A 27,611-nucleotide genomic window follows, 5' to 3' on the forward strand; every position below is an offset into this window, starting at 1 on the left:
GAAAATACAGATGGCTGAGTACCTCTGCTGCTCATCTGAAACTATCACAATCTTTTTCACTGGCTATACCCCATTATAAAGTAAAAAGTTTAAAAATAAACAAATAATTCTAAACTAAAAAAGAAAAAAGAGAGAGAGGAGAATATCAGTTGGGGGGATAGAAAAGTAGAGAGACATTGGTCAAAAAGTACAAACTTCCAGATAAATGATAAGTTCTAAATATCTAATGGACAGCAGGGTGACTAGAGCTAACAACACTGAACTACATACTTGTAAGTTACTAAAAGTCGACCATAAATGTTCCATCACAACCACAAACAAAAGTAATCATGTGAGGTGATGGACTTGCTAACTAACTCTTATTAGGGTACTCATTTTGCAATATGTATGTTTATTAAATCATGTTATATACCTTAAATGTACACAGTGTTATATATCAAGTATCTCAATAAAGCTGGAAAAATAGAGATACTTTACATTCTTTTTTTTTTTCCTGCTTGGTCTTCAAAATCCTCAATGTATTTCACACTGATAGCACACCTTAAGTTAGGCTAGCTACATGTCATGTGCTCAGGTGGCCCGTGGATCACACAGGTCTAGAAATAGCAAAGAACAGTGAAGTTATCCACTCCTACTTCTGGGGCTCTTTCTAGAAAAGGCAGTGGGAGAAAAGACAAAACATTCAATAGCACTACTATGGCTGCAGAGAACCGCTGTCCTTAGAAACAAGCCCACTTTCTGCTGGTGTTACACGTAAAGACATTATAAATATAGGGGATTTTTAACGAGGATGGCCTGTGAGTTTCAGAGGGCAATGAGAGGGAGAGTGTGCATATCCGAGGGTAAGTCTCCTTATTTCAGAACACATCTACCATTCTCTAAAGAGTGAAAGCTACTCTCAGAGACTAACACATTCTCTGTTGGCTGTGATCCATCAAAGATTCAGTGTTTGTAACTCTAAAATTGTTGCTACAATCCTATTAGATCTATAGGGAAAATATTTTAAGTAACATATTTGTGTACACATAACACAAGTGTGTTATCTATCATGCCATATTCTGTAATATATAAAATGTTAAAAATCAATTTCTAATTGATTTCTATACATGTCCTACATCCAAGTCAGGCTATTTTACATGAGCCTGTTTTTGTTAGCAAAGGGAAGTGGTGGAATAGTAACTGCTTTTGGCTCTTCATCTGGATTAAGGGTAGCACAAAGAACCCTGAAACCCTGGGTGATAACACTGGAGACCTGACTACAGTATAGTGCTGTTGTTCTGTTGTTAAGTCCTGTCTGACTCTTTGCAACCTCCATGGACTGTAGCCCACCAGGCTCCTCCATCCATGGGATTTCCCAGGCAAGAATACTGGGGTGGGTTGCCATTTCTTTCTCCAGGGGTTTTCCTTACCCACGGACCAAACCTGTGTCTCCTGCACTGGCAGGTGGATTCTTTACCACTGAGTACCAGGAAAGCCCGACTATAGTATAGTATACTCCCTTAATAACCACAGAACCATATACAAGTCACATGACCCCCTTGTGACACAGGTGAGTCATCTATAAAGGCAAGGGACAGACTGAATTCCCTAACCTGTTTTTCAAGATCTCTTTCACGTCTAACAGTCCACATGAGATCCTCTGGTTTCCACTCTAATAGGTTAAACAATAATTGTACCTATTTTGTTTAGAGAACAAATGAAAACCTTGGCTTTGTGTTATCTGCCTTAATAGAATCATGACAAGACTGGCTGAAGGATATATAACACCAAAAGGGGAAGCAATTTCATTTTTCTATTACAGCAATCAAAGCCTTTTGGTAAACAAATGACATGTTTTTCTCCATTTGTCCTCAAAAAGACTTAGATACAGCATGCATGAAGTCTACAGCAGGGACAGTGGCTGTCAGCATATTTTAATTGCATTGACTCTTCATAAATTGAATTTTGGAGGTGCATAAATGGACAATTTCTTTGTGGCTATCCCTGATAGACAGGGTGACCACACAATTTAATGCACAAGCTGAGACACCCTTGAAAGTAAAAGGGAACATTATAAAATAATTACACCAAGGATACAGGCACAAAACCGGACTATCCCATGTAAACCAAGACACACCTTTATCCTGCTGTTCGAGAATTCCAAGTATGTAGCCAACTGAACAAAATTAAACACGAGGGTCTCATAAAATTTAGACATTATCCTTAAGCTTCCCTTAACCTTCAGAGATCCATACTATATGACAACTAGAACAGAAGATGAAATTCTTTGGTCCAATTGTTGGATACTCTGATTTAAAGACAGAAGACCCAATGCAGGCTACGAAGGAAATCACTGGATCCGGAGAGAACAGAAACAATAACTCGCCAACAGCCCAGTGATATCAAAGTATGTTTCAATAAGCCGATAAAATAATTCAAGTGATTGATGTGAAGTACAACGAGACACCAGAGAAATTAAATACCTGAGGTTTTACGGTATCAGAATATACTGTCTTGACAAACAAAGACTGTACCTGGCTGGATCTTGGCAGCCTGTGGAAAACAATACTACAGGGACCCTATTTAAATTTCAACAAGGCCCAATGAGTCACAGTTTAATGGCAGCCTGTTTGGGTGAGAAAGAAATCATGCCTCTTGCAGTGGCAAGATAATAAGGCTCCAGATTTTTCCTCAAATAATTCGCTCTCCATCTTCCTTGTTACAGCCTTAATTCAGTCATCACCTTCCTCACCAGGGTGACCCCACTGGCCTCCTGCTTGGCTTTCTGTAACCAAGTAGTTTCCTATTTGATGACAGGAGAAAGCTTTCTACATCTCAAATCTGATCATGCCAATGTTCTCTTGAAGTATTAGCTCTCCAGAATCTACAAACTAAAGTCCTATCTCCTCTAATACTCACTTGTTAAGTTGCATCCACAACTCCCACCCCCTTTATATTCTAGAAGCACTTAAGTTCTCAGAACACATTACAAGATTGCAAACCTCAGCGCTGGAACTACCCACTCCCCTCACTCTCCCTTGTAAAGTATTTCCAAAGATGCCCACCTCCACCACCTTAAAAAAAAAAAAGAAAGACGACTTGTTTGAACAGAGCATTTTCATCTCACTATGCCAAACTGCAAATATGTTATTAAGAGATGTCATAAACATATTTACACAAAGCTTGTTTTTGAACATGTTCGTTGAATGAAAAGTTTAAAAAAAAAAAAGAAGAGGAAGGGACATATTTATACCTGAAAAGTGAGCAATGTACACAAGCTTGTTTGTATTTGACAGAAAACTATGGAGGCAATCAAAAGGGTCTACGCTAAGACTCCCAACTGTTTTAAACTATAATACCCCAGTAAAATTTGCAGCAATAAAAGTCCAGGCAGTCCATACCCTCACTGGAGAGGTTAGCATGCCCAGACTGGAAGCAATTCTTTTTGCCAGAGGTCCTCGACACACTGGCTGCAAGTCAGCAGCAGAGGCGGCCAGCAGAGACAGGCCTACCCCAAATGACTAGTGCATTCTATTAGCTTGTTACAGGGAACATATAAACAGTGCAAGTGTGCACGTGTGATCAGGACTTTCGGTATTACCTACCCTTTGACATCCCAAACCTAAGAGCTTCACCTTTGGTCTTGAACACTCAGAACAAAACACTCTCTTGATTCTGGCTAGTTCCTAGTTTATCTTCCAGATCCAGCGGAGTTACCACCTGCACAAGGAGAGTTCAGGCTGGAGAAGGCCCACTTCCAAGGGGCTTCCCGCCTGTCCTATCCCACTTAGAAGGGCATCCACTTCACAGGCCGCAAGGACTTAGGGTCAGAGACTGTCTCACTCAGGTTGCTCTCTTCAACCTACAGTGCTTCCACTGGCTGGGAAACACGCTACAGACATGTTACCTGAGCAGTTACAGTTTCCCTGCCTTACCTCTGGTGAATAAACAAGCATTGTCAAGCACACACTTGAAGTCTATTTTCCAAGGTCTCTATTTCTTTCTCAGGTTCTTGATGAAAAAGATGACTCAACAGTTATCCTTCCAAGAATCCTGTAATTGGTTCTTTTATTGCTATCATGAAATTTTCCATCCTTCAATTCAGCTTGCACACAGACATGACACTAATTTTCTAAATTGTATTATGATGTCTCATTCAAAATTTTCTAACAGGTTAACATTACCTGTAGATCAGAATTCACATTTTTTATCTAGAGATTAAAGATCCTTCCTTTTTGACCCCAAACAATCTTTTTAGCACTGAGGCTCACCTCTTCTTAGAACTCTTGCTGCATACCAGGAGTTTTCCTTGCTTTTCCTCAGGCTGCTATTTGAAATCCTTGATAACACTTAATTTCAGCTGCCCTGGTCATGACAGAGAATAGGACAATAACTGAGTTCATGCCCAGGATAATGAAATGCTTTTTTGATTTACTCTGGGCTTTGAATTTTTCAGTTAAACATTTCAAGCCTGGTTGTGGTAACAGTGTTATCTTTCATTACAGATCTATCACGAATACTAATATTTCCTTGATTACTTGGCCAGTAGGTTCTCAAACCACATCAACAAGAGACCCCTGGGGAAAGAACATATTTTTCCATATAAGCAAAAAGCACGATAGTTAAATGTGGAAATGTGTTATTTTTTCTTCTATATAAATACACAGGGATGGCAACAGGAGATTTGCATGTATTTACATTTCTCTGTATCAGAAAGTGAATGCCAAGGAGAGCTGAATAGAAAAAACACATACTTGTGGGTTTTTTTTTTTTAACATTTTATTCTACTATCTCTGCTGAAAATTAAATTCTTTGAAGAGTTAGGAACATATTTATAAGTAAAATTACATAAAACCATGGTCTGTATAAATAACACGGAGGTAGAGGTCATTATTGTCTCCATACCTCTCATGTCATCTGAGGTCTTGAGAAATGGAAAGACGGATCATTTGTGGTTTAGAAAACCCAAAATACCTAGCATGGCATCTTCAACACAGTTGACATTTAGTGCAAAATGAAAACTCAAAGTATGATTTGTATCATATTCAGGAACCACTATTTGGAAGTAGAGTTTGAAAGTATCTTACAGCTTGGGTAAATGTCGTCCATTGAAGTTAATTGACTGCTTGGTAGGTGAATGAAAAAAGTCACATCTGCTTTCCTGCCCATCCTACTGAAAAAGCACCAGACATTTTCACCCTGGCCAAAAGTTCTATAACATACACGATGTCCTTCTACAGCTGAGCACTGAGAGAGCGCCAAGCAGTCATTCTTCCCATTTGTTGGAACGTGGGTTACGAGGAACCAGAACATGGAACCCACACCCTCTTCCTCTTTCTCTCATCCCCTTCCATTCCCACCATTGAGCAAGCTGAAAACAATTTTCAAAACCTCTGCTCTGTTCCCAGAAGATTAGTATTTCTGTACTTGTGATTACTTTTAAAAGCTATTATCCTATCTTGCATCATCATGATTTGCTTTCTATACTACAAACAATATTTCTTGCTTTTGCGTCAGCCATAAAACAAGTCTTAGCTGCATATTCTTGTCTAAAATGATAAATGAAACTTGTGGCTCCCATGTCTGGATGGATTAGGTTCAACTATTCGTAGCACTCTGGGTGCATTATTTTCCCAAAGTTTAGTACCATAAAACGCTCTCCATTTTTATTGACCAGTTAATAATAGGTGGCTATCAGGCTCGCTGCAGTGCAATCCTTAGATTTTGCAATCTGGTGCAATATAAATAGTTATGTTAATTACCCCCTTCCCACCTTCTGGGAGAATAGAGACATTTTGATTGCAAATTTTGCACTTGGTCATTAACACTCTGGTTTCTAGATTATGCATTGGACCATTTTATAATGCCAAATGAAAATGTTAAAACTGTTACTGCAGTGACATTAATTACTTAAAGCTTATTTCTTGCAGTGTAGTAAGGTTCCTCCAGCTAATATAATACATGTATACAAAGTAGCTGATCACCTCATCATCCCCAGGTTTATGTTTAGTTTTAAGCAAGGTCATTTGCTATTTTGCTAACTGTATTCCATCTCCATAAGCATCATAGTAAACCGAATGCCATCTTGGAGAAAATATTTGTTTAATGATAACTTCCTCTTTCTGAAATAATTTCCTTCATTTATACAGATGTTTTGAAAAAAATCAAAATCTGTAGGGTCAATTTTATAGTCATCTAAAACCTCTAGTAGAAATGGCTGAAGAAATAGAATTAAAATGTAATCAGTGAACTCTGAATTCAGATAGTCTCATTTCCACTGTGCTTCAACTATTCTGACACAGCTGTTCACACTGCAAAGTACACACAGTCACATACACATCGACAGGGTAAGGCTCCTGGTGGACCCAAAAGAGATGCTGGTGTTATCTTATTTCTGTGCCATCTATCTGTTAAGGACCAGCATGCCGGCCATGGAATGCTAAGCAGAACTTCTGGGAAATAAGACAGTCTGGAAACAAAGACATGTTCCACTTCCAGCTGCAAAGAGAGTGAATAGAGAGTGAATGCTATGGGATTCCACCTTCTCTGATGTAAATGGAACTTTCCGAGATAACTAGGCTCATCGCCTAACACAAAGAAGGTATCACTATGCATATATCTCATCTCCTGATTACTTGCTAAATTGCCACCAAAAACGTATCAATCTGATGTGCATATCCCTGTGACGTGCAGTTAACGCCATTTCAGTTCTTCATTCATGACTTAAAACCACAGCACATCATTTCTGAAACATGAATGTTACAGGGTTTTTAAGTAGCCTATTGTAAATATTTACCCTAATATTTAAAAAATCTAACATGAAACAAGTTATTCTTCAGTTGGGCAGGCAATCTTCAGTTGGTTAGATGAAAGGCTAAACTAAGGATTTGGGGGACTGCCTACTGTTTCCTCTCTATCATTCCCTATTATCTCCCTAATGCCCTGTTCTCCACTCCCACTGTGGTCTTTTTTCATTTTAGCCCTAGCATAAAGTTAGAAATAAAAATTTGTTTACTAAAATTTGAAATAATCTTTTGCTGTTAAACCAAGACAAACTCTATATGTCTAGTCTGTAGCCTCAAATAAATGAATTTATTGCTTAAAAAATGTAAATACTATCATTGTGGACAATCGTAATTATGAGGTAAGCACTACTACATATGATATATTTGAAAAACAGGTACATAGAAAAAGAAGAAATTTTATAACCTACTAAGCAATTTTAGGATGTTCTCTTGTATGTATATAAATCTTCCAGAAGATTAACATAAGATATAGTTTCCTCCTCCATTTGTAGTTTCTGCGTCTCCATGATGCAGGAACTCTAAATAAAACAGTCCTTTTCACGTTAGGTCAGTGTTCACCTGCAAAGGAGCACCACACCAACCATATCTGCAATTCTCTGCGTTAATAAGAGATTTTATCTGGTAACTGAGTCATCCAGCTGAGAGTCCTGGTAAGCAGATAAACTTAACCCTTATCCCGGAGCCCATAAAAGCACGCCCTTACTCTGGCAGGGATGAATTAGGCTGCCACAGCCTTGAGGGCAGTTAGCTTTTTATATCCATTGCAGCATCTCTTGAGTCACTCCAAAGCATGGGGAATATCTATTTTCTCTTGTTGCACAGCACTATAAAAAAGATTGCTGGTCTCTAAGAAGAAGGAAAAAACAGAGATGTGAATTTCTCTTTTGAAGACTTTTCCAAAATGATCTAGGAAACAGCTTGCTAGTTCACACAATGCACAGAAATTTTTCTTCTCCTTCCTTCCTCTTGATACTTAGCTCGTACCTCATTTGTTCCAGAACCTGAACATGTAAGTAGTTTGTCACTTGACAAATATAGCAATTCTGGTAATACAGTAAAAATTAAAAGGGGGTCTGTGTAGGCATACTGATGTACAGTTGAATGTGCATTTGTGTGTGTGTGACATATTGCTTTTTAGAACTTCACAAAAATTACCAATTAAGCTTACAACATCCCTTTGGGGTAGACAAGCACAGGAACGAAGGTAGAAAAACGTGTTATGAGAGTCTTACAATGTCTCAGCTACAGAACTGATGTTGAAATTGTACAGTATTGCTTTCAATATCAATTCAAGGAATTTGGCAAAATTTATCCTTGTCAAGTTCACAACGGCCATGGCTTATGAGACAATTTCTACATATTCTCACTTGTCAGCTCTCAACTTTCTCAAGAAACTTAAGCTTAGAAAAAGAAACAGGTCCCAGAAGTAAAATATCAATTAATGAAATGAAAAGAAGATACCATGTGTACTGTTTTTAAAAACACACAACACACATCCCCTTTCCCTGCCCCATACAGTGAAGAGAAAAGCTGGACATGAATGTATGACCAAATAACAGTGGACATCTTCATGTATGGCCAAAATAAAAGCATGTTCGATTACAAAGGAACAAGAGCTGGGGCAGGAGAATAAGTTTTGTTAATGTCAAAGCAGATTACTAAATAAAGTTTACCAACATTTGATATAAAGGGTGTTCTTACATATATGTATGTATTCATTTGATGAATATTTATGAACTGCCAGGAATTGCTTTAGATGTTGGGAATACAGCAGAGAACAAACAAGCACAATTCCCTACCCACACAAACTTTACATTCCAGCCTGTGAATACAGAAACAACTATTCTAAACATGTCTGATGGTGACAAGTGGAATGCAGAAATTCAGCAGGAAAGGGGAAAGGGCTGCTGAACCTGGAGATGGAAGAAGAGGAGGGAAAGGGGGTGGGTAGAAACTATTTAAATCGGTGGTCATATCAGGCTTCATTGCTATGAGGTGCAATTTCATTAGAAAAAAATTCTTCTTATTCCATTTTCTCAGATGTAAATTTAAAGGTGAAGCAAAGGGACTTCCCTGATGGTTCAGTGATTGAGAGTCCGCCTGCCAAAGCAGAGGACACAGGCTTGATCTGCAGTCCAGGAAGATCCCACATGCTGCGGAGCAACTAAACCCGTTTGCCATAACCACTGAGCCTCTGCTCCAGGGCTGGAAGCTGCAACTACTGAAGCCCACACACCTAGAGCCTATGCTCTGCAGTAAGAGAATCCACCACAATGAGAAGCCCATGCACCACAAACAGAGTAGCTCCCACTCTCCACAACTAGAAAAAGCCCGCACACAGCAACAAAGATCCAGCACAACCAAATAAATTAATTGTTGTTGTTGCTCAATCGCTAAACCATGTCCAACTCTTTGTGACCCCACAAACTGCAGCACACCAGACTTCCTTGTCCTTCACCATCTCCCTAACTCTGCTCAAACAAACTCATGTCCCTTGAGTCAATGATGCCATCAAACCATCTCATCCTCTGTCACCCTCTTCTCTTCCTGCCCTCAGTCTTTCCCAGCATCAGGGTCTTTTCCAATGAGTTGGCTCTTTGCATCAGGTGGCCAAAGTATTGGAACTTCATCATCAGTTCTTCCAATGAATATTCAGGGTTGATTTCCTTTAGGATGGACTGGTTTGATCTCCTTGCTGTCCCAGGGACTCTCAAGAGTTTTCTCCAGCACCACAAATCGAAAGTGTCAGTTCTTCAGTGCTCAACTTTCTTTATGGCCCAACTCTCACATCTGCACATGACTACTAGAAAAACCATAGCTTTGATGATATGAATCTTTGTCAGCAAACTGATGCCTCTATACTTTTTAAAATATTGTCTAGGTTTCAAGTAAACAAATAAAAATTAAATAAGTAAAAGGTGAAGTAGAGAAGAGTTCTATACAAAACAAATCTGCTTTTTAAAAAGCTGGAACTATCCTGAAGAGGCAAGCCACAGCTACTACGACAGTCTGAATTAGTATATGGTGACGCATCTATCTGTTTCCTTTATAAGAATGGAGACTATTTGAGGCCACTGGTTTGGCCACCAAATCATAGCATACTGACCTGGCTACAGGTACTACATGAAAGTTCGTTAAGTTTATTAGCAGAAGATCCCCAGGAGCTTCCATAGTATATCTAAGGGAAGAAAGTCTACCTTTGGAACTCTGAAGCCAACTTTTGACATATGTTTGGCAATACGTCCCTTAGTGACCGAACAGTGAGCACAAAACACATGCAAGCTGGGAGAAGCTAGAGCACACCATCCCTCTTCTCTCTCCATCAAGGCATGAGGCCAAGAGTGATCAGCAGAGCTGTGCAATCATCCTGCTGGTGGATTTCACCACTAAACAGACAGACCCCATTCTCACTGGTTGCCCAGGAATACCGAAGGCTGAAGACTTCCCCTAGAAAACACAGCAACCTGTGAGGAGCCCTGTTTCATTCACATGTCTTATAGTGCAAGAAATCTCATGAAATTATAGTATGTCCAAAGAAACAATGTTAGGATGTTAGTTAGATTTACTGTGATGATTTCACAATTTATACAAATAGCAAATCATCATGTTATACACATGAAACATAATATCATACCCCAATTAAAAAAAAAATACTTTCATTTGGAAAAAAACAAAGAAACAATGAGTCCATGAACCAGAGCTATAAACTTAAACTAGTCTGATTGTTAAAAACATTATCTAATTTCAATATCATATTGCTCCATGAAATTTATTATAAAATCAAAAGATTAACTATGCATATATTCTCTAAAAGATATCTTATTTATATGTATATTAATTTTTATTAAATACATGAAAGTATTTATTTTATAAGATAAACATCATTATACATAACTATGTGCATGCATGCATGCTCCTTTGCTTCAGCCATGTCCAACTCTTTGCGAACACATGGACCACCAGGCTCCTCTGTACATGGGATTTTCCAGGCAAGAATACTGGTGTGGATTGCCATTTCATTCTCCAGGGGATTTTCCCGATCCAGGGATCAAACTCATGTCTCCTACACTGGCAGGCAGATTCTTGACCACTGAGCCACCTGGGAAGCCCCATATGTAACTATCTCATATAAAATATATTTTACAAAATTAAATATTTATAAAATATATTTGAGTATTTTATATTTCATTTACATAAAATTTATATTTATATTCTATAAATATACAAATATATTACATAAAATATACCCTATTATATAAAATATTATAAAAGATCTCAAGAGCTAAGGTACACAACAATACATGACTATTAATACCACCACTGCTGCTGTTATATTTTTATGAAGGACTTTATATGTGGCTGACACTGCAGTAAGTGCTTTGCCTCATAACTCCCTGGTATGTGCAGATTATTATTCTGACTTTACAGATGAGAGAGTTGAGTCTTAAAGAACCAGTCATGCAGCGGAAAGAAAGTCAGCCTACCCCAAGCATTAGAGATAACCTTTAATTACAATGTGTTGGAGACCAATACTTTTCATAATAAACATATTCAATCTTCACAAGTGTTACAGATAACAAGCAACGTAAAGAATCTGGACATGTGTCATGGGAGAATTAGGAGGAACTGCTACTGAGAAGATTCTTTCAGAGGATACATGCCAGCTAAGGTTTGCCAGGGTGTCCTTTAGGGAATCTGCCTTGATGTTACTGGAAATAAATTTATTCACTGAACAAGTATTTACTGAATAAATAACTAGAAGAAAAGATTTAAAGCAGATATCCATTTAAAATAGAGGCTATAAATTTTAGTAAGGGAACACAGTGAATGGGGCAAACAGAAGACTAGTCAAATACCCCAGGTAAGAAACGATAAAGGTCTGAACTAAGACAGCAGCAGCAAGACTGGAAGGAACAAAGTGGGCATAGGAGGTATCTCTAGGATTATAGCAACTGCAACTAGCCATTGAGGGATGGTACAAGGATAGTAAAATATAAGGTTACTCTCAGGTTTCTGCCAGGTGGATGGATGGCAGTGCCATTGAAAGAGACAGAAAATAAAGAAAGAGAAAATGAGATTGTGTGAGAAAGATGATGAATTTTGGTTTACACTGAAATGAAGTTCCTCTGGCCTTCCAGTTAGTGGTTAGAAATAGGGCTTTGAAGTTCAGGATTAGAGACATAAGTTAGAGCGTTAATGGCACAGAATGATAACTGAAGCCCAGGGAAACAAGATAGAAGTAAAAGGCAGGTGTGACAGAATATAAATATAAGAAGAGCTGGGGAGAAAACGCAGGTGGTGATGAAGATCATGGGACTTTGATGGGTCAGAAGGGAACACAGGAACAAACAGGGTTACTCCTTCGAGAGTCAGTCCTGATAAAATCACATCCTTGATTGAGTCTTAACGTACTCTGGTCTCTTGGGAAAACTGGAATGGTTGAGAGGAGCTGGGTTTTCACGTAGCTTAAAAACACCAATTTCTAGCTAAGATTTTCAAGCAGGCATGGTTTTCATGTCCAATAGCTGCCTAAACGGGCAGCAGACATGACTTGAAACTTTCTGAGGAAACTCTTTAAAGTTGAAAGAGTCCACAGAAAGTTATTCTGATTGAAGTTCATGCCTTTCTGTTCTATTTTACTATGAGACATGGCATAGGAAGATAACACCATTCTCCGGTTATAGCATCTTGAAGACACTGAAATATGTTTTGAATAAACATTTTACTTCGACATAATTTGAGATTTGGGAAAAAGTCGTGAATAATGTTCAGGTAGCAATACCAATCACCATTTCCCACTGATGTTAACTCACTGCCCAGACACATGTTAAAGTATCTTTTGCGACTTGAGGTATTTTAATGTACACTCACATAACAAATCACTGGCCATGGGTGTTAGTTTCTGCAAAAGTCTCCTGGTCAGTGACGTGCTAACATCTTATACAAACACGCCACATCTGTCACAACTCAAACTGACACTGGGGCACCACTATTAACAATAGTCTGGACTTTATTCACATTTCACCCCACTGCATTTAACTTTCGTGTCTCTCTTATCTACTCTGCTCTGAATTATCAATGATGATGTTTACCATGAAACTTTAAGGAGGCATTGACAAGGTTTCTCTTTATTGCTGGGAGAAATATCAATAACCTCAGATATGCAGATGACACTACCCTTATGGCAGAAAGTGAAGAGGAACTCAAAAGCCTCTTGATGAAAGTGAAAGAGGAGAGTGAAAAGGTTGGCTTGAAGCTCAACATTCAGAAAACAAAGATCATGGCATCTGGTCCCATCACTTCATGGGAAATAGATGGGGAAACAGTGGAAACAGTGTCAGACTTTATTTTTTTAGGCTCCAAAATCACTGCAGATGCTGATTGCAGCCATGAAATTAAAAGACGCTTGCTCCTTGGAAGGAAAGTTATGACCAACATAGCTAGCATATTAAAAAGCAGAGACATTACTTTGCCAACCAAGGTCCGTCTAGTCAAGGCTATGGTTTTTCCAGTGGTCATGTATGGATGTGAGAGTTGGACTGTGAAGAAGGCTGATCGCCAAAGAATTGATGCTTTTGAACTGTGGTGTTGGATAAGACTCTTGAGAGTCCCTTGGACTGCAAGGAGATCCAACCAGTCCATTCTAAAGGAGATCGATTCTGGGTGTTCATTGGAAGGACTGATGCTGAAGCTGAAACTCCAATACTTTGGCCACCTCATGCGACGAGCTGACTCATTGGAAAAGACTCTGATGCTGGGAAAGGTTGGGGGCAGGAGGAGAAGGGGACGACAGAGAATGAGATGGCTGGATGGCATCACCGACTCGATGGACATGAGTTTGAGTGAACTCCGGGAGTTGGTGATGGACAGGGAGGCCTGGCGTGCTGTGATTCATGGGGTCGCAAAGAGTCGGACACGACTGAGCGACTGAACTGAACTGAACTGAACAGAAGACATTTACACACACAACAGATTTATTGCTTTGCTTCAGATAAGACTGAAATCTTGGCAAAGATATAAGCTCATCAGAGTGGACTTTACTGAAGACATCACAGTACCTTAAAAAATACTTCTCAGAGGACTATCATACAACTATCATCCTGTACATATCTTAACATATTGAAAAAGTAATTAGTCCAATCGGAAGAAAGAGTCAGTCACTCAGTTGAGTCCAACTCTTGAGACCCCATGGAATGTAGGCCACCAGTCTCCTCAGTTCAGTTCAGTCGCTCAGTCGTGTACACCTCTTTGAGGCCCCATGAATCACAGCACGCCAGGCCTCCCTCTCCATCACCAACTCCTGGAGCCTGCTCAAACTCATGTCCATCGAGCCGGTGATGTCATGCAACCGTCTCATCCTCTGTCGTCACCTTCTCTTCCTGCTCTCAATCTTTCCCAGCATCAAGGTGTTTTCCAATGAGTCAGTTCTTCACATCAGGTGGCCAGAGTATTGCAGTTTCAGCTTTAACAGCAGTCCTTCCAATGAATATTCAGGACTGATTTCCTTTAGGATGGAATGGTTGGATCGCCTTGCAGTCCAAAGGACTCACAAGAGTCTTCTCCAGCACCATAGTTCAAAAGCAGCAATCCTTCAGCGCTCAGCTTTCTTTATAGTCCAACTCTCACATTCATACATGAAATACTGGAAAAACCATAGCTTTGACTAGATAAGACTTTTGTCGGCAAAGTGATGTCTCTGCTTTTTAACATGCTGTCTAGGTTGGTCATAGCTTTTCTTCCAAGGAGCAAGCGTCTTTTAATTTCATGGCGGCAATCACCATCTGCAGTGAATGTGGTGCCCCTCAAAACAAAGTCTGTCACCGTTTCCATTGTTTCGCCATCAATTTGCCGTGAAGTGATGGGGAAAAATGGACCAGTCTCCTATGTCCATGGAATTCTCCAGGTTGCCATTTCATTCTCCAGGGTATCTTCCAACCTAGGGAGGGAACCGGGTCTCCTGCCTTGCAGGCGGATTCTTTACCATCTGAGCCACTCAGATATAATGAGTTAGCCAATCAGATATAGTTAGTCTTAAATTTGATAAGCAGCAACAGTTATTTAATATGAACATTAAAACAAAATTAGTCCATTACAAAATAATCATGTCCAATATTGACATTTAGTGGATAAAAATAGTTTAAAACTCTCCAAGATCAGCAGGTAGGTGTGATTCAGGCACCTTTCAAATGAATAATCTCTCCTGTATCCCTTTAAAAATAGACTATCTCCCCACAGCCCTCCTGGTCTCTGAAAAGTAAGCCCCACTGGCCTTTGAAGCCACAAATCGTGGGGGCTCATCTTCCAGACACAGGACCCCCATGATGGGGAGGCCTGATGCCAGATTCACAACCCTTGCTCCCTGGGGAAAACCTCTATTACTTGTAATTAATCTCCTGTTTACAGGTTGCCCACCTGGGCGTATGAGTCTTGACTATACCAGCCTCTGTCCCTCCTAGCTGTCTTGTTATGTTTTCTTTCTATAGATCTTTTTTGGTAGGCTTCAGTGCTTTTCAGTTAGTGCTTTCAGTTCAGCTCAGTTAGTTGCTCAGTCGTGTCCGACTCTCCACGACCCCACGAATCACAGCACGCCAGGCCTCCCTGTCCATCACCAACTCCCGGAGTTCACTCAAACTCATGTCCATCGAGTCAGTGATGTCATCCAGCCATCTCATTCTATGTCGTCCCCTTCTCCTCCCACCCCCAACCCCTCCCAGCATCAGACTCTTTTCCAGTGAGTCAACTCGTTGCATGAGGTGGCCCAAGTATTGGAGCTTCAGCTTTAGCATCAGTCCTTCCAATGAACACCCAGGACTGAGCTCCTTTAGAATGGACTGGTTGAAGTTCCTTGCAGTCCAAGGGACTCTCAAGAGTCTTCTCCAACACCATAGTTCAAAAGCATCAATACTTCGGTGATTAGCTTTCTTCACAGTCCAACTCTCACATCCATACATGACCACTGGAAAAACCATAGCCTTGACTAGACGGACCTTGGTTGGCAAAGTAATGTCTCTGCTTTTTAATATGCTATCTAGGTTGCTCTGTAATTTTGATGTGCCGCAGAGAGGAGGTAAGCTCAGGATCTTTCTACTCTGTCCTCTTTGGTTAATGATGATCTCCACAGTTTTTATGGATATTTAAGTTAGTCACTAATACTAGTCTCTGTGTACATAAAATTTAGGCATTTGCTTTTATTTATGTAATACTTAGGGCTTCCCTGGTAGCTCAAATGGTAAAGCGTCTTCTTGCAATGCAGGAGATCTGGGTTCAATCCCTGGGTCAGGAAGATCCCCTGGAGAAGGAAATGGCAACCCACTCCAGCACTCTTGTCTGGAAAATTCCATGGACAGAGGAGCCTGGTAGGCTACAGTCCATGGGGTCGCAAAGAGTCAGACATGACTGAACAACTTCACTTTCGCTATGTAATACTTGATTTATTCATCATCCTATGTCATTTAATTTAAAAAACTGTTCAAAAAAATAACATAGTATAAAGGATTAAAAGGCATTGAAGTTTTAACAACTAAAATTCGTATGCGTTGAAATCTATACAATAGTTTGAAATTAACACCAACTTTTCTGCCTAAATTTTGTCCAATACAAAGTCTCTTTAATTTAACAGAAACTAAAGTAACTGATTCTATTGCCATGTAATTCTAGGAAATATCCCAACCTACATTTTGGGGAAAATATTATTCTTAGGATCTTATCATCTAGATACCTTCCTGCTTCACCCTAAACAATGTATGTCTTACATTTTTTGAAACTTGGAGCAATAGCTTTTAATGTTTTCCCTTGTATTCCAGGGTTTAGATCTCAAATGTGTATCACAGCATCAAAAAATATATTTGCTCTTTGAAGATTCAGTCATATCAGATAGCATCCTGATAATGTATTATTCATGACTCAATCACAGATAAACAATGTGGCAACATAAAAGCAAAGCATTAAAAAGCCTTATGTATCACAGAACCCTTTCACAGAGGAATAAAAGTTCAGGAGGAGCAGGTTTTAAATAGGTAAATAAATAATCAGAAAATTTAGGGAAATCTTTTTTTATAATTAACCTCATGCTCTAGATAGTAAACTCCTTAAAGATAAGGACAGACGCTAATAAATTCTGCTGCTGCTAAGTCACTTCAGTCGTGTCCGACTCTGTGTGACCCCATAGACGGAAGCCCACCAGGCTCCACCGTCCCTGGGATTCTCCAGGCAAGAACACTGGAGTGGGTTGCCATTTCCTTCTCCAATGTGTGAAAGTGAAAAGTGAAAGTGAAGTCGCTCAGTCGTGTCCGACCTTTAGCGACCCCACGGACTGCAGCCTACCAGGCTCCTCCATCCATGGGATTTTCTAGGCAAGAGTACTGGAGTGGCTTGCCATTGCCTTCTCCGAATAAATTCTACAAAGTTCTAATATGTTACATAGTATGGCTCTTTAACATATTAAATACTACTTTAATTCATTTACACTACAGATGATATTTTAACATATACGCTAATAAGATCTCACCAAATACAGACATTTGGATTACACATTCATATTTATAATAAGTGGAAAACCAGAAAAGTTTGATAATTTTCTAAGATTTATTAAGCGGGGCAGAATAAAGGATTTTCTGATATAGTTCATGTGTATTTTAGGAAGAAATCTGTAAAAGTCCTCATGGTGATCTCACTTGAGGGTAGGAGAATGTGTGAAGGGAAATCTTTTATGCCTTTCCTTTCTAATTTTCTAATCTTGCTTTTCTCCTACTATTATATTAAATCAAAGACCATGTTGTCACTTCCAGGTTAAACATAAACTCAGGTGGAAGCCCAAAGAGAGTCCTCAGATTTAACACAAACATCTTTTTCAGTCTGAACAACAGAGACTTTGTATGGTTTTCACTATGAGTTACGTGTTCAGTTGACCTAACCATGCTTCTAACAGCAAAGTAATCACACCATTCTCTGTCTTAAAATTCTTCAAATCATACACTGTCGCTTCACTGGAGCGCTAGCCACCTTTTCTGTATACTGCCATACTTGGCCACCACCCTCTCCCCTTTGCCATCTAACTCCTATTTCTTTCTTATGTGTCAGTCTTCTCTAAAAAGCCTCTCCCCTAAATGCATCATCTCCTGCTCTCCTGTGAGTTCCCCGAGCATCTCGTATGCAAAGTAATGCCATTTGATCATGAACAAAACAGACCTGATCTCAGCTTCATGGGTTACACAGTCAAGCTGGGAAGAAAGGCCTTAGCGAACAGAAATAATTTACACAATCATCAAAACTGTTCAGAGTATCTTACCAGAGAAGAAAGGGAAGCACAGCAATGTAGAGCAGCTGAGCGTAACCCAGAGCAATGGTGGGGGAACATCCTTGAGGGACTTCCCTGGTGGTCCAGTGGCTAAGACTCTGCGCTACCAAAGCAAGGGGCCCAGGTTCCAGCCCTGATCGGGGAACTAGATCCCACATGCCTCAGCTGAAAGCTCACATGCCAAAACGAAAACCCCACAAGTCACAATGAAAGATTCCACATGCCACAACTAAGACCCAGGGCAGCCAAATAAATCAATGAATATTTAAAAAAAGTCCTCCGTGAGGACGTCAGGCACACTTCCACCATCATAGCTTTGGCAAGAAAATTAAGATGTATTCAAGACATTCGAGGGGGAGGGAGCAACATATACAGAAACACCTTAAGGCAAAGGAGAAGGGGGGAATCTAGAATCTTTTCGGAACAAGGAGAAAGAGGGGCTCAAGATGAGGATGGGGAATGCCCCGGACCCAAAGCATGCTTGCCACGGAGGTGCCCTGTTCCCATCCTCCCCACAAAGACCTCACTACGGAGCTGGAAGGAGGGCAGCTGACTCTCCTCACCCAGCAGCAATCCCTTTGTGACACCACAGCCTGCCTCTGGGGCCACACGCTTCCTGGCAGCCTCCAGCCTAAGTACAGGGGAGTGGGAGGGTGTGTTCCTTTCTGCCCAATGCAGGAGTCCTCAAAAAGGACCTCTTGCTCTGGGCCTCCAATGGCTCGGCCAACATTCTGTCCAGTTTGTTTCACTGATCAGAACACCTGATTAGTCTACTACTCTCTCCTCCCAGCCTGAGGCTCTCTCTAGATTTTGGTTGTTGAGTTTGAGACACGATGCTTTGTTTTCTGATTCAGGGACTGAATACTGTATATAGATAACTATCAGTTAGACACAACAAACGACATTCACATCACTGCCTTCCCAGCTTCCAGCGGGAACACTAGGAAAACCAAAACTACTGTGAAGATTTAGAACTTTCTTCTAAGAAATTCCACATCAGCTATGTCTGGATGAAGCCAATAACTCTCAGGAGGTTGTTTCCCTTCTTCCTTAAACAAACAGATAATTACAGCAATTGACTGCTGGAAGTGGCACATTTGGTAGAGCTCAAGCCACCACAGACATGAGAAATGTTCACTCAATTACTTGTGGTGAATTTGTAGAGTGAGCTACTTGTCAAGTAATGATTACAAAAGGCTTTCCCCTTTAAAGGGAGGAAAGGATCGACTCCTTCAGCTTAGTAAATATACCTTAGAATAAACCTCCCAGAACTTCTGCGAAGGAGCAAGTTTTTATTAGGAGTCCTCTCCACCACTGAGGCTGTCCCGCCACTGTGTACCAGCCACGGAGTTAGACTGTATGAGACTCGGGGGTTGACCCCACTCCCTGCTCCGGTCCAAACAATCAGGTAACTTTCATTATCCTGCGCTGAAACCATGTATAGGTGCATGGAGAGACTTCAGGACTGAGGTCTAATGATGGTGGCAAGTGACACCCCTAGCCCTCAATCCCTCTGATGTGAAGGCATAAAGAAACTGCTACAAGCAGTCACTGCAGACAGTCAGGGAGACCAGACTGAAGGCAAAGGCTACCCGGAGCCAAGACACAAAGGAAGCAGACTTGAAATCTGCCTGCGCTGGGTCTGAATTGGTCCTTTCCCACTCGATTACTGAGGAAAGGCTGAAACACTATCCTGTTGTACTTTGAAAACCATCCCAACGTACAGAGATGTTGTCTTTGTATTCTTCCTTTAAAATGACATGTTGGGGGCTTCTCTGGCAGTCCAGTGGTTAAGACTTTGTGCATCTACTGCAAGGGGCATGAGTCTGATCCCTGGTCCAGGAACTGAGATCCCACATGCCACACACACACAATTTTTTTTAAATAAAACGACACATTGGATCATGCATCTCAGTTTATCTCCCTGTCCTTCCCAGGAAAATAAGTCAATTATCTTTCAAAGCTTCAGGCTTAATTTTGTGGATCTTCATTGGATAAAGGCTATAAAAAGTTTGCATATCATTTCAACAACTGTCAAAAATACTGTAAAATATTAAAAATTACAAATGTGTGCATTAGCTAAACGATGTGATTATATGATTATACACTTGGATGCTAGGTGAAAATCACTACTGAATACCTTAAAGAGTCCATGCATACAAAGCAAAAGGCGCCTCTCTCATTTTTAAAAAAGGTCAATAATATTTTATTTTTTTAAATAAGAATTTGCAAGGATGGCCAAATCCAGTCCATATCTGTTAGTCTTGCCTACATACTATATAAACACACATATATACACACACAGCTTTGCAGGGTAAAAAACAACTTGGCATGGAGAGCAGCTACTTCCTTTAGGCTGAGAATGAGCTGTCAGTTTTGATTGCTATATATAAAGTCCACTTCACCCATTTTGGGACCTCACCACTCACTGGAAGGTTCTAGAATCTGTGACCTCGATTCAAGTACACATGCTAATGTTTTGGCAACTAAGTACAGATTTATTCATATACTGAAGAAACCTGATAAGGGAATCCAGATAATCAGCACAAAAGCAAATAATGATTTCAGGTGAGTAAAAACAGGATTTTTCATATCCTTGGTATAAGATTCATAACCACCAAATAGGCGTCGATCTTACCTGTAGGTCTTTTTCTTCTATCTTCTTTTGGAGCACTTCAAGGCACTTGGTAAAGTCAGTATGGTCTTGATCAGGAGTTGAAATAATTTCACAGCCCTGTGTTAAATAAGATAAAAGGCAGGAGTTAGTAATGATGTCGGCCGAGGAACAAGATCAAGAGCTATAAAAGTAAAGAGAAAGCATCAGACATATCCTGTGATGCCTATGTTATACCTTGATCACTAAAATCATTATCATTATCTTTCTTATTTCACATAACAGGACCTCTCAGCAATGATGTTAGACTACCAAAATAATGATCTGATTATGACAGTCATTTTATCCCCCCCAAATACAGATAAATACTACATTAACGGTCTTTAAAACTCACTGCTGTGATGACATTCAAGATTATCATAAGGACATAGGTATGAGTATTATAAAATATACTGAGTGAAATGACTTGAAACTAAAATGAAACTACGTCTAATAAACATTGAGTTTCTTTGAGCAGATTTTCTAAGTTTACTTCCATTAATAGAAAAACTAATACTAGCTAATGATGAACTGATGAACTACATTTTAAGTAAAATCAAGTTAGCTGTCCTATAAAATTCCTTTACAACACCTTTATTCCCCACATAAAAAGAAGCAGGAAGAGAGATGCCTGTGTAAATACGCCTCTTGGATTATCTTTCGGACATAATGAAGTGAATTTATAAGTTCTTGGACTCCTCTACAACAGATATTTTACCTAGTGAAAAACACTAAAATATATTTATAACTATAACGCCACAAAAGTGCCAGCTTGCTGGCACTAGTGAACTGAGATGGTTTGAGAAACAGTATTTTTGAAATGACACCTTCTCCTCCAATGTCTTACAGAAGCAAAGGTATGTAAAACCAGAGCACAATGAGGCTTTGGACTTCTTAATTCAGGAATAAAACAATGTGAGGTCTCTGACAAACAGCTGAGTAAGGGAAAGTTAAATATAATCTAGTATATAAAGTTGCCATTCAAAGAGTTCTCAAGGATACAAAACACCCATACTGGCTCTTAAATTATTCCAGAAACCATTCTCAGTAGATTTAAAGGTTCTTCTTTAACTTCAAGGTCTCTTGAAAGGTGTCGGGCTCAAGCTGTGCTTCATTCATTTATGACTGTCCTACAATGTAGTGACCAATGAAAAAATTATTTTCTCATCATTCAAAAATATATTAAGTCCTAAAAGATGCATATGTCATTTTTACAAGATCATCGATAAATACTTTTCTGACCCTAAAAGAACATTGAAATTTACTATAATGGCCAAGCAAGGATATAAAGTTGACTTCTCTCAGGCTAACACCCCTAAAAAAAAAAAAAAAGACACAAGAATATGCCAGAGCATACAGGAGTATTATCAGAGAAGAGGATCCTAGATTGTCAACAAACCAAAAAACATTATATTGAAACTTTCTGGAGGGCAGATCTTATATTTTTATTACTGTTCCCAGTGCCTGGCACCAATGTGCTATATAGTTAAGCTTTCAATAAATAAAATTCTTGAGAAATGAAAGGGTCTGTTGGCAAATGTGGGAGGAGAGCGTGGCATCTTATTTTACTGCCAAATACGACAATGATTAATTATCATCCTTTTTTAAGTACTGACCAGAGAAATAATCACTCCAACAGAGGGAAACAAAATTAAAAAGGCAAACAGAAATAGCAATACAAGAGATTACTAATAGATCATCATCTGCTTTCACTGTTATTATCCCAGAATCAATACAGATCCACAGGATACATTATAGCTAAAGAGAATCCAAGACATCACCTATGTAGGCAGTCCCACTATAATAGTCGGTAGATTAAGACAGTAAAAAGAAGTTTAATTTGACTAAAAAACTGGACAGCAAGGTAGTAATTATCAGCAGGTCACATTTAGAAACCCTATTTCTTTACTCCCATGACATGGGAACAAATTCCTAGATAACTGAAAGACCAAAGTCTTTACCCATGCTTAGCTGCTCAGTCATGTACAACTCTTTGCAACCCCACAAGCTATAGCCCACAAGGCTCCTCTGTCCATGGGATTCTCCAGGCAAGAACACTGGAGTGAGTTGCCATTTCCTCCTCTAGGGGATCTTCCTGAACCAGGGATCGAACCTGTGTCTCTTGTGTCTCCTGAATTGGAGGAAGATTCTTTTACTGCTACCCCAAGTTCTTACGATATCTCTAAAGAAGCCCAGGTCTTATGATATCTCTAAAGTTGACTCCACAGAATATTAAGAAAAAAGCTACTTGAACTGTAAGACTTAGGCTTGAATAAAATCTTACTTCATCAACTTACGATGGACACACAGAGAAGCTTAAGTCAGGATGCAGAGACAGATTATCAGCACTGAAAAATTCAGACTGTATCTAAATTAACTACAAATGTCTAGAAACTCTAACCAAGGCATTTATTAGTAATCCACAGATTGTTAGAATTTTGACTAGTTTAAATGATCCTAATATTATCACAGAATGAGAATAAATTCACTAGAAGTAGAAACAGCTCCAGGAGTCCTCTCAGGGAAACTTTTGACACCAAGAAAGGAGACATGGAACACAACACATAGGTCTTTGGCCAAAGAAAGATGTTTTCACTGTTTTCTGGGTCTTACGATAACATATTAACATCTAGAAGAGGAAAAATATAAAAGTAAAAATGAAAAACTATCATGATCCTGCAGACAAGAAAACTGTAGAAATGTGCTCATATTTATTTGTAATTATCGGTAATACAGAATAAGGTTCAATTCCCTGGAGTCATAAGAACTGGGCTTTATGAAGATACTCAAGATATCAGACTTGGCCAACTAAAGTATATAATATTCTAATAAACAGTTTCCAATGTTAGTTTCCATGAGATATGTGTATTTTACATTAAGTCATACAGGGATTTTCCAAAATTTCCATAAAATTCAACTACTACTATCTTTAATTTTTCTCAGTTGCCTGATATATATGATATATATATATCATATATATATATTTTTAGGATACAAATTATTATTTTATAAGCCAGAAGGTAGCTCCAATCTCATATTATACATTTTTCTTGGGTAATTTTTCTCACTCTACAAATAGAAATTTAAATAAGAATTCTAATAAATAGTTTGTTTCATGAATACACCACTTTTTTCCAAAATGGATTATTTTTTATACTACATTTTATTGATTCTTTTTTTTTGGATTCTGTTTTATACTAGAATTAGAAAGACTTGGATTGACATTACAAATTTCAGTGTGTCAAAATCAGAGCTATTCTGAATTTGTTCTAACCTAAAAAGGATCTTTTGAAGCTGTGGAGCCACAATGCCCAGTCTAAAACGCTTTTCAATAAACTGAGATGTTTTTAGCCCTAACAATACATAACTTAATTCTCTGAAAAATCAGAGAACCTCAAAAGTTATCTTAAAATAGGAATATTAAAATTATGATCTATTGATAATTATCTTTCTCACTGAAGCCAATAATAAAAAGTAACATTTGATTACTCATCTTGTTATTTGAGATATGAGTTACTTTATATAAATTATGATCTTGAATCTCGAAGATAACCTTATAATGTAAATGTAGTTATCACATTTTAAGATGTGTAAACTGAGGTATGTGCTTAGTTGCTCAGTCAAGGACCGCTCTTTGCGACCCCATGGACTGTAGCCTGCCAGGCTCTTCTGTCCACAGGGACTCTCCAGGCAAGAATACTGGCATACAGAGAGTTTAAATAACTTGCCCAAGGTCACACAGCTGATAAGGATAGAGTATGTGATCAAAGAAGCCCATACTCTTCACCTACCATGCTTTGTACTCAATCCTGTTTACAATAAACTTTGGGTATTTTGGAAGGTTTAAGCAGAAAAATGCCTTTATAATTTATGAAAAGTGTAGTTGCTCAGTTGTGTCCAACTCTTTGTATTCCCATGGACTCTAGCCCGCCAGGCTCCTCTGTTCATGGGACTCTCTAGGAAAGAATACTGGAGTGGGTTGCCATTTCCTTCTCCAAGGGATCTTCCTGACCCAGGGATTGAACCTGGGTCTCCTGAATGGTAGATTCTTTACTCTGAGCCACCAGGGAAGCCCAATTTACATGACTCTTTATTTAATTGGTTTTCTCCAGTTTTTACCTGAAAAGTTTTTAACTGTCAGGCAGACATGAAACCTGCCTGACTGCACGCTGCTTCCATTGTAGCCCAAGGCTTGGAGGACTCAGCATACCCACAAACATCTGAAATGGGAAGTGAATGCTTAGTTATCTTTTTCCTCCCTTTTTTCTGCATTTCTAACTCATTATACAGTCACTATATTTATCATTTATGATATAATTTACTTTTTTGGCTATTAAACATCTTTCTGATCAATATCTCTGTGTAGAAGTGTTTATTTCTGATTATTTTTCTTAGACTTGAATTCTAAAAATGAAACTACTGGAAAAATTATAAGAACATTTTTTATGACCCTTGATAGATTGCCAGAGTGTTTTCTAGAAAGAGCTGAAAATACAAATATTCCTACTGGTGTATGAGAATAAAAAAAGTTTCTTCTTTTAAAATGTAATACTAGGAAAGATAATTCATCATGAATTTCTTACTGTTTATTAATTTACTTGCTATACTTCCTTCTTAATTACAAACAAAATATTAAGGAAAAGACTTTCATTGGAGAGGAAGGGAAAAGAAAGATAATTCTGGAGTGTGAAGCAGGGTTGCTACTGGAAGTGGTTTGCCCAACTGAGGACTAAGGTGCTAAAGGGCAATATGACAGAAAAGGACACTTTTGGGAAGGGAAATAGGTGTCAATCAAGAGTAAAGAGGAGGAGGCAAGAAAATGTCAAGATCACCTTTCAAGTTGGCTCTGAAAACATGAAATTTACTGTCCCATCAAATTAGAATATTGGAAATTTTTTTAAAATAAAGCAGTCATATGAGTTTTGCGATGTCTTAAAATTCTAGCTCCCACACACTATTTTCCCCTAACCACTACTGAAGCAGTCTTTCTTTTTGTAAGTTGTTTTTCAGTCCCTAAGCCATGTCCAACTCTTTGCGAGCCCAGGGACAGCAGCACACCAGGCTTTCCTGTCCTTCACTATCTCCCAGAGTTTGCTCAAACTTATGTCCACTGAGTCAGTGATGCCATCTAGTTAGGATACGTTCAAAAATATTTAGGGAGATACACTCAAGAGTCTTAAAAAATTGAACATATTACATTTTTAATAATGAGGTTCCATAATCTTTTATTAAACTAAATTGACCAGAACTGTGTAATAAGAAATAGCCTGCCAGATTAAAAGAACAGCAGGCATAAAGCAAAATGACTTATACTCTGAATAATCAAAGATAGAGATCTAAAATTAGCCCAAACTTGTTCTCAAATTTGCTAAGAAGGGGAATAGTTACATAAAGCCAACTGGAATCTAAATGATCTATGTTCCTTGATACAGGTATGAAAATTGGCTTTTTAGCCTGTAGAGATGTTATCACAAAAGTAACTCTTTTCCACTTTTCTCTTCATTGTATACGGCGTCCTATGGTAGATTGCTGCTTCAGTTTTATTTACCAGACTTCTAAAAACATTTCTGCTTTTCAAGGTAGAAATTATCAAGTGACAACTGATGAGAAACAATTTCTTCAGCAAGAATGTCACATGATTAAACTCTTAAAAACTCTTAAGTAACAGATTGCCTAAAATAATCAAGTGTTCTCTGTTTTTCTAGATGGTATATAAAAGAAAAGAATAAATGTAATTTAACCTTGCAGCAATTCTCCATTCAATCCCAAATACAGAGAGACATTCTAATCTGCTATAATCTTCACTGCCCTGGGTGTTGTAAAATAACCTTTCCTTTCAACATGGCATTGAACAAATACTTTAAACATTTCAAACAAGAAAACCACCACTTCTATTAACAGAAGTCAAACGTCATTTTAACACAGCACAGGGTCTCAAATGATGGCTTCTTTGCTAAAAACAGAGTCAAGAGTTCCCAGTGGAAGAGGGTGCCTAAAACACATCAGGCTCAAGAATGTTTTTTTATCGCCTGCTTGCAAGGCTGCCCTTCAGACTTGTCCTGGAGGACCTGAATGGTAAACAGTTCCCTACACTGACAAACAAACAACTTTCCCCAACAGTGGCCTAACTTATTTGTACAAACAACACGGTTTACACTGAGAACCTGTTTTGTTACAGTTGTTGTTTGGTTCCTGTGAAATTCTGGGCAATAAGTCACCAATGAGCTTCCTTGGTGGCAACACATCACACTTCTTACAATCTGATTAAGTGCATCCTATGTGACTCCACTGGGAAAGGACTCTTTTGACTAGTGACTCATTTTCTCCAGAATTTCTCCCCCAGTGCCCTTCCCCTTAGCTGATTCTGCTTCCCAGCCTCTCTCTGTAATAAATCACAGCTGTGAGTCTGACTATATACCAAGTCCCATGAGTCCTCTAGTCAATTATGGATTGTGGAGCCCGTCGTGGGAACCCTCAAGCCAAAGAGTTACAGATCCTTCCTCGCATAGGAGGCTTGAATAAGCTTCTACTTCATAATGTTCCTACAAGCATGCAGACCCAGATATCTGGTCTTGTCCGGGTGCTGTTCCTTCACACCCACTACAAACATGCCAAGGATGGAACTGGTCTCCACTGGCTCTCTTTCAAGTCGCCCCAAAAAAGCGAGGATGTGGGTGTGGGAGGAATGGGAACACTGAAGGAATCCAGGGCAGGGGGGTTGTTCAATTACTCAGACCTCAGCAGACACAGAAAAGGGAAACTGAATACTCACAAAAGGAAGCTGCAAGATTTCCTCAACCTGTGAAACTGATTTTCACTTTACTTGGAGAAAACACCCTCTTTTCATCCAGAGAGTTATGGTGTAATGGCCAGAAAA

General features: G+C 39.1%; 1 protein-coding gene across 6 annotated transcripts in view; it reads right to left on the reverse strand.

The window, feature by feature from the left end:
• Positions 1-27,611, reverse strand: part of TPK1 (thiamin pyrophosphokinase 1) — a 392,426-nt gene that overhangs the window by 175,780 nt on the left and 189,035 nt on the right. For all 6 annotated transcript variants that reach the window (XM_055421432.2, XM_055421429.2, XM_055421434.2 and 3 more), the window contains one exon: positions 20,720-20,815. In XM_055421432.2, coding sequence (XP_055277407.1) covers positions 20,720-20,815 — 96 coding nt within the window. The remainder of the gene's footprint in view (positions 1-20,719; positions 20,816-27,611) is intronic.

This window comes from Moschus berezovskii, chromosome 3, assembly GCF_049115385.1.
Source record: "Moschus berezovskii isolate FMDL1 chromosome 3, NW_MosBer_1.0, whole genome shotgun sequence".
NCBI classification, from domain to species: Eukaryota; Metazoa; Chordata; class Mammalia; order Artiodactyla; family Moschidae; genus Moschus; species Moschus berezovskii.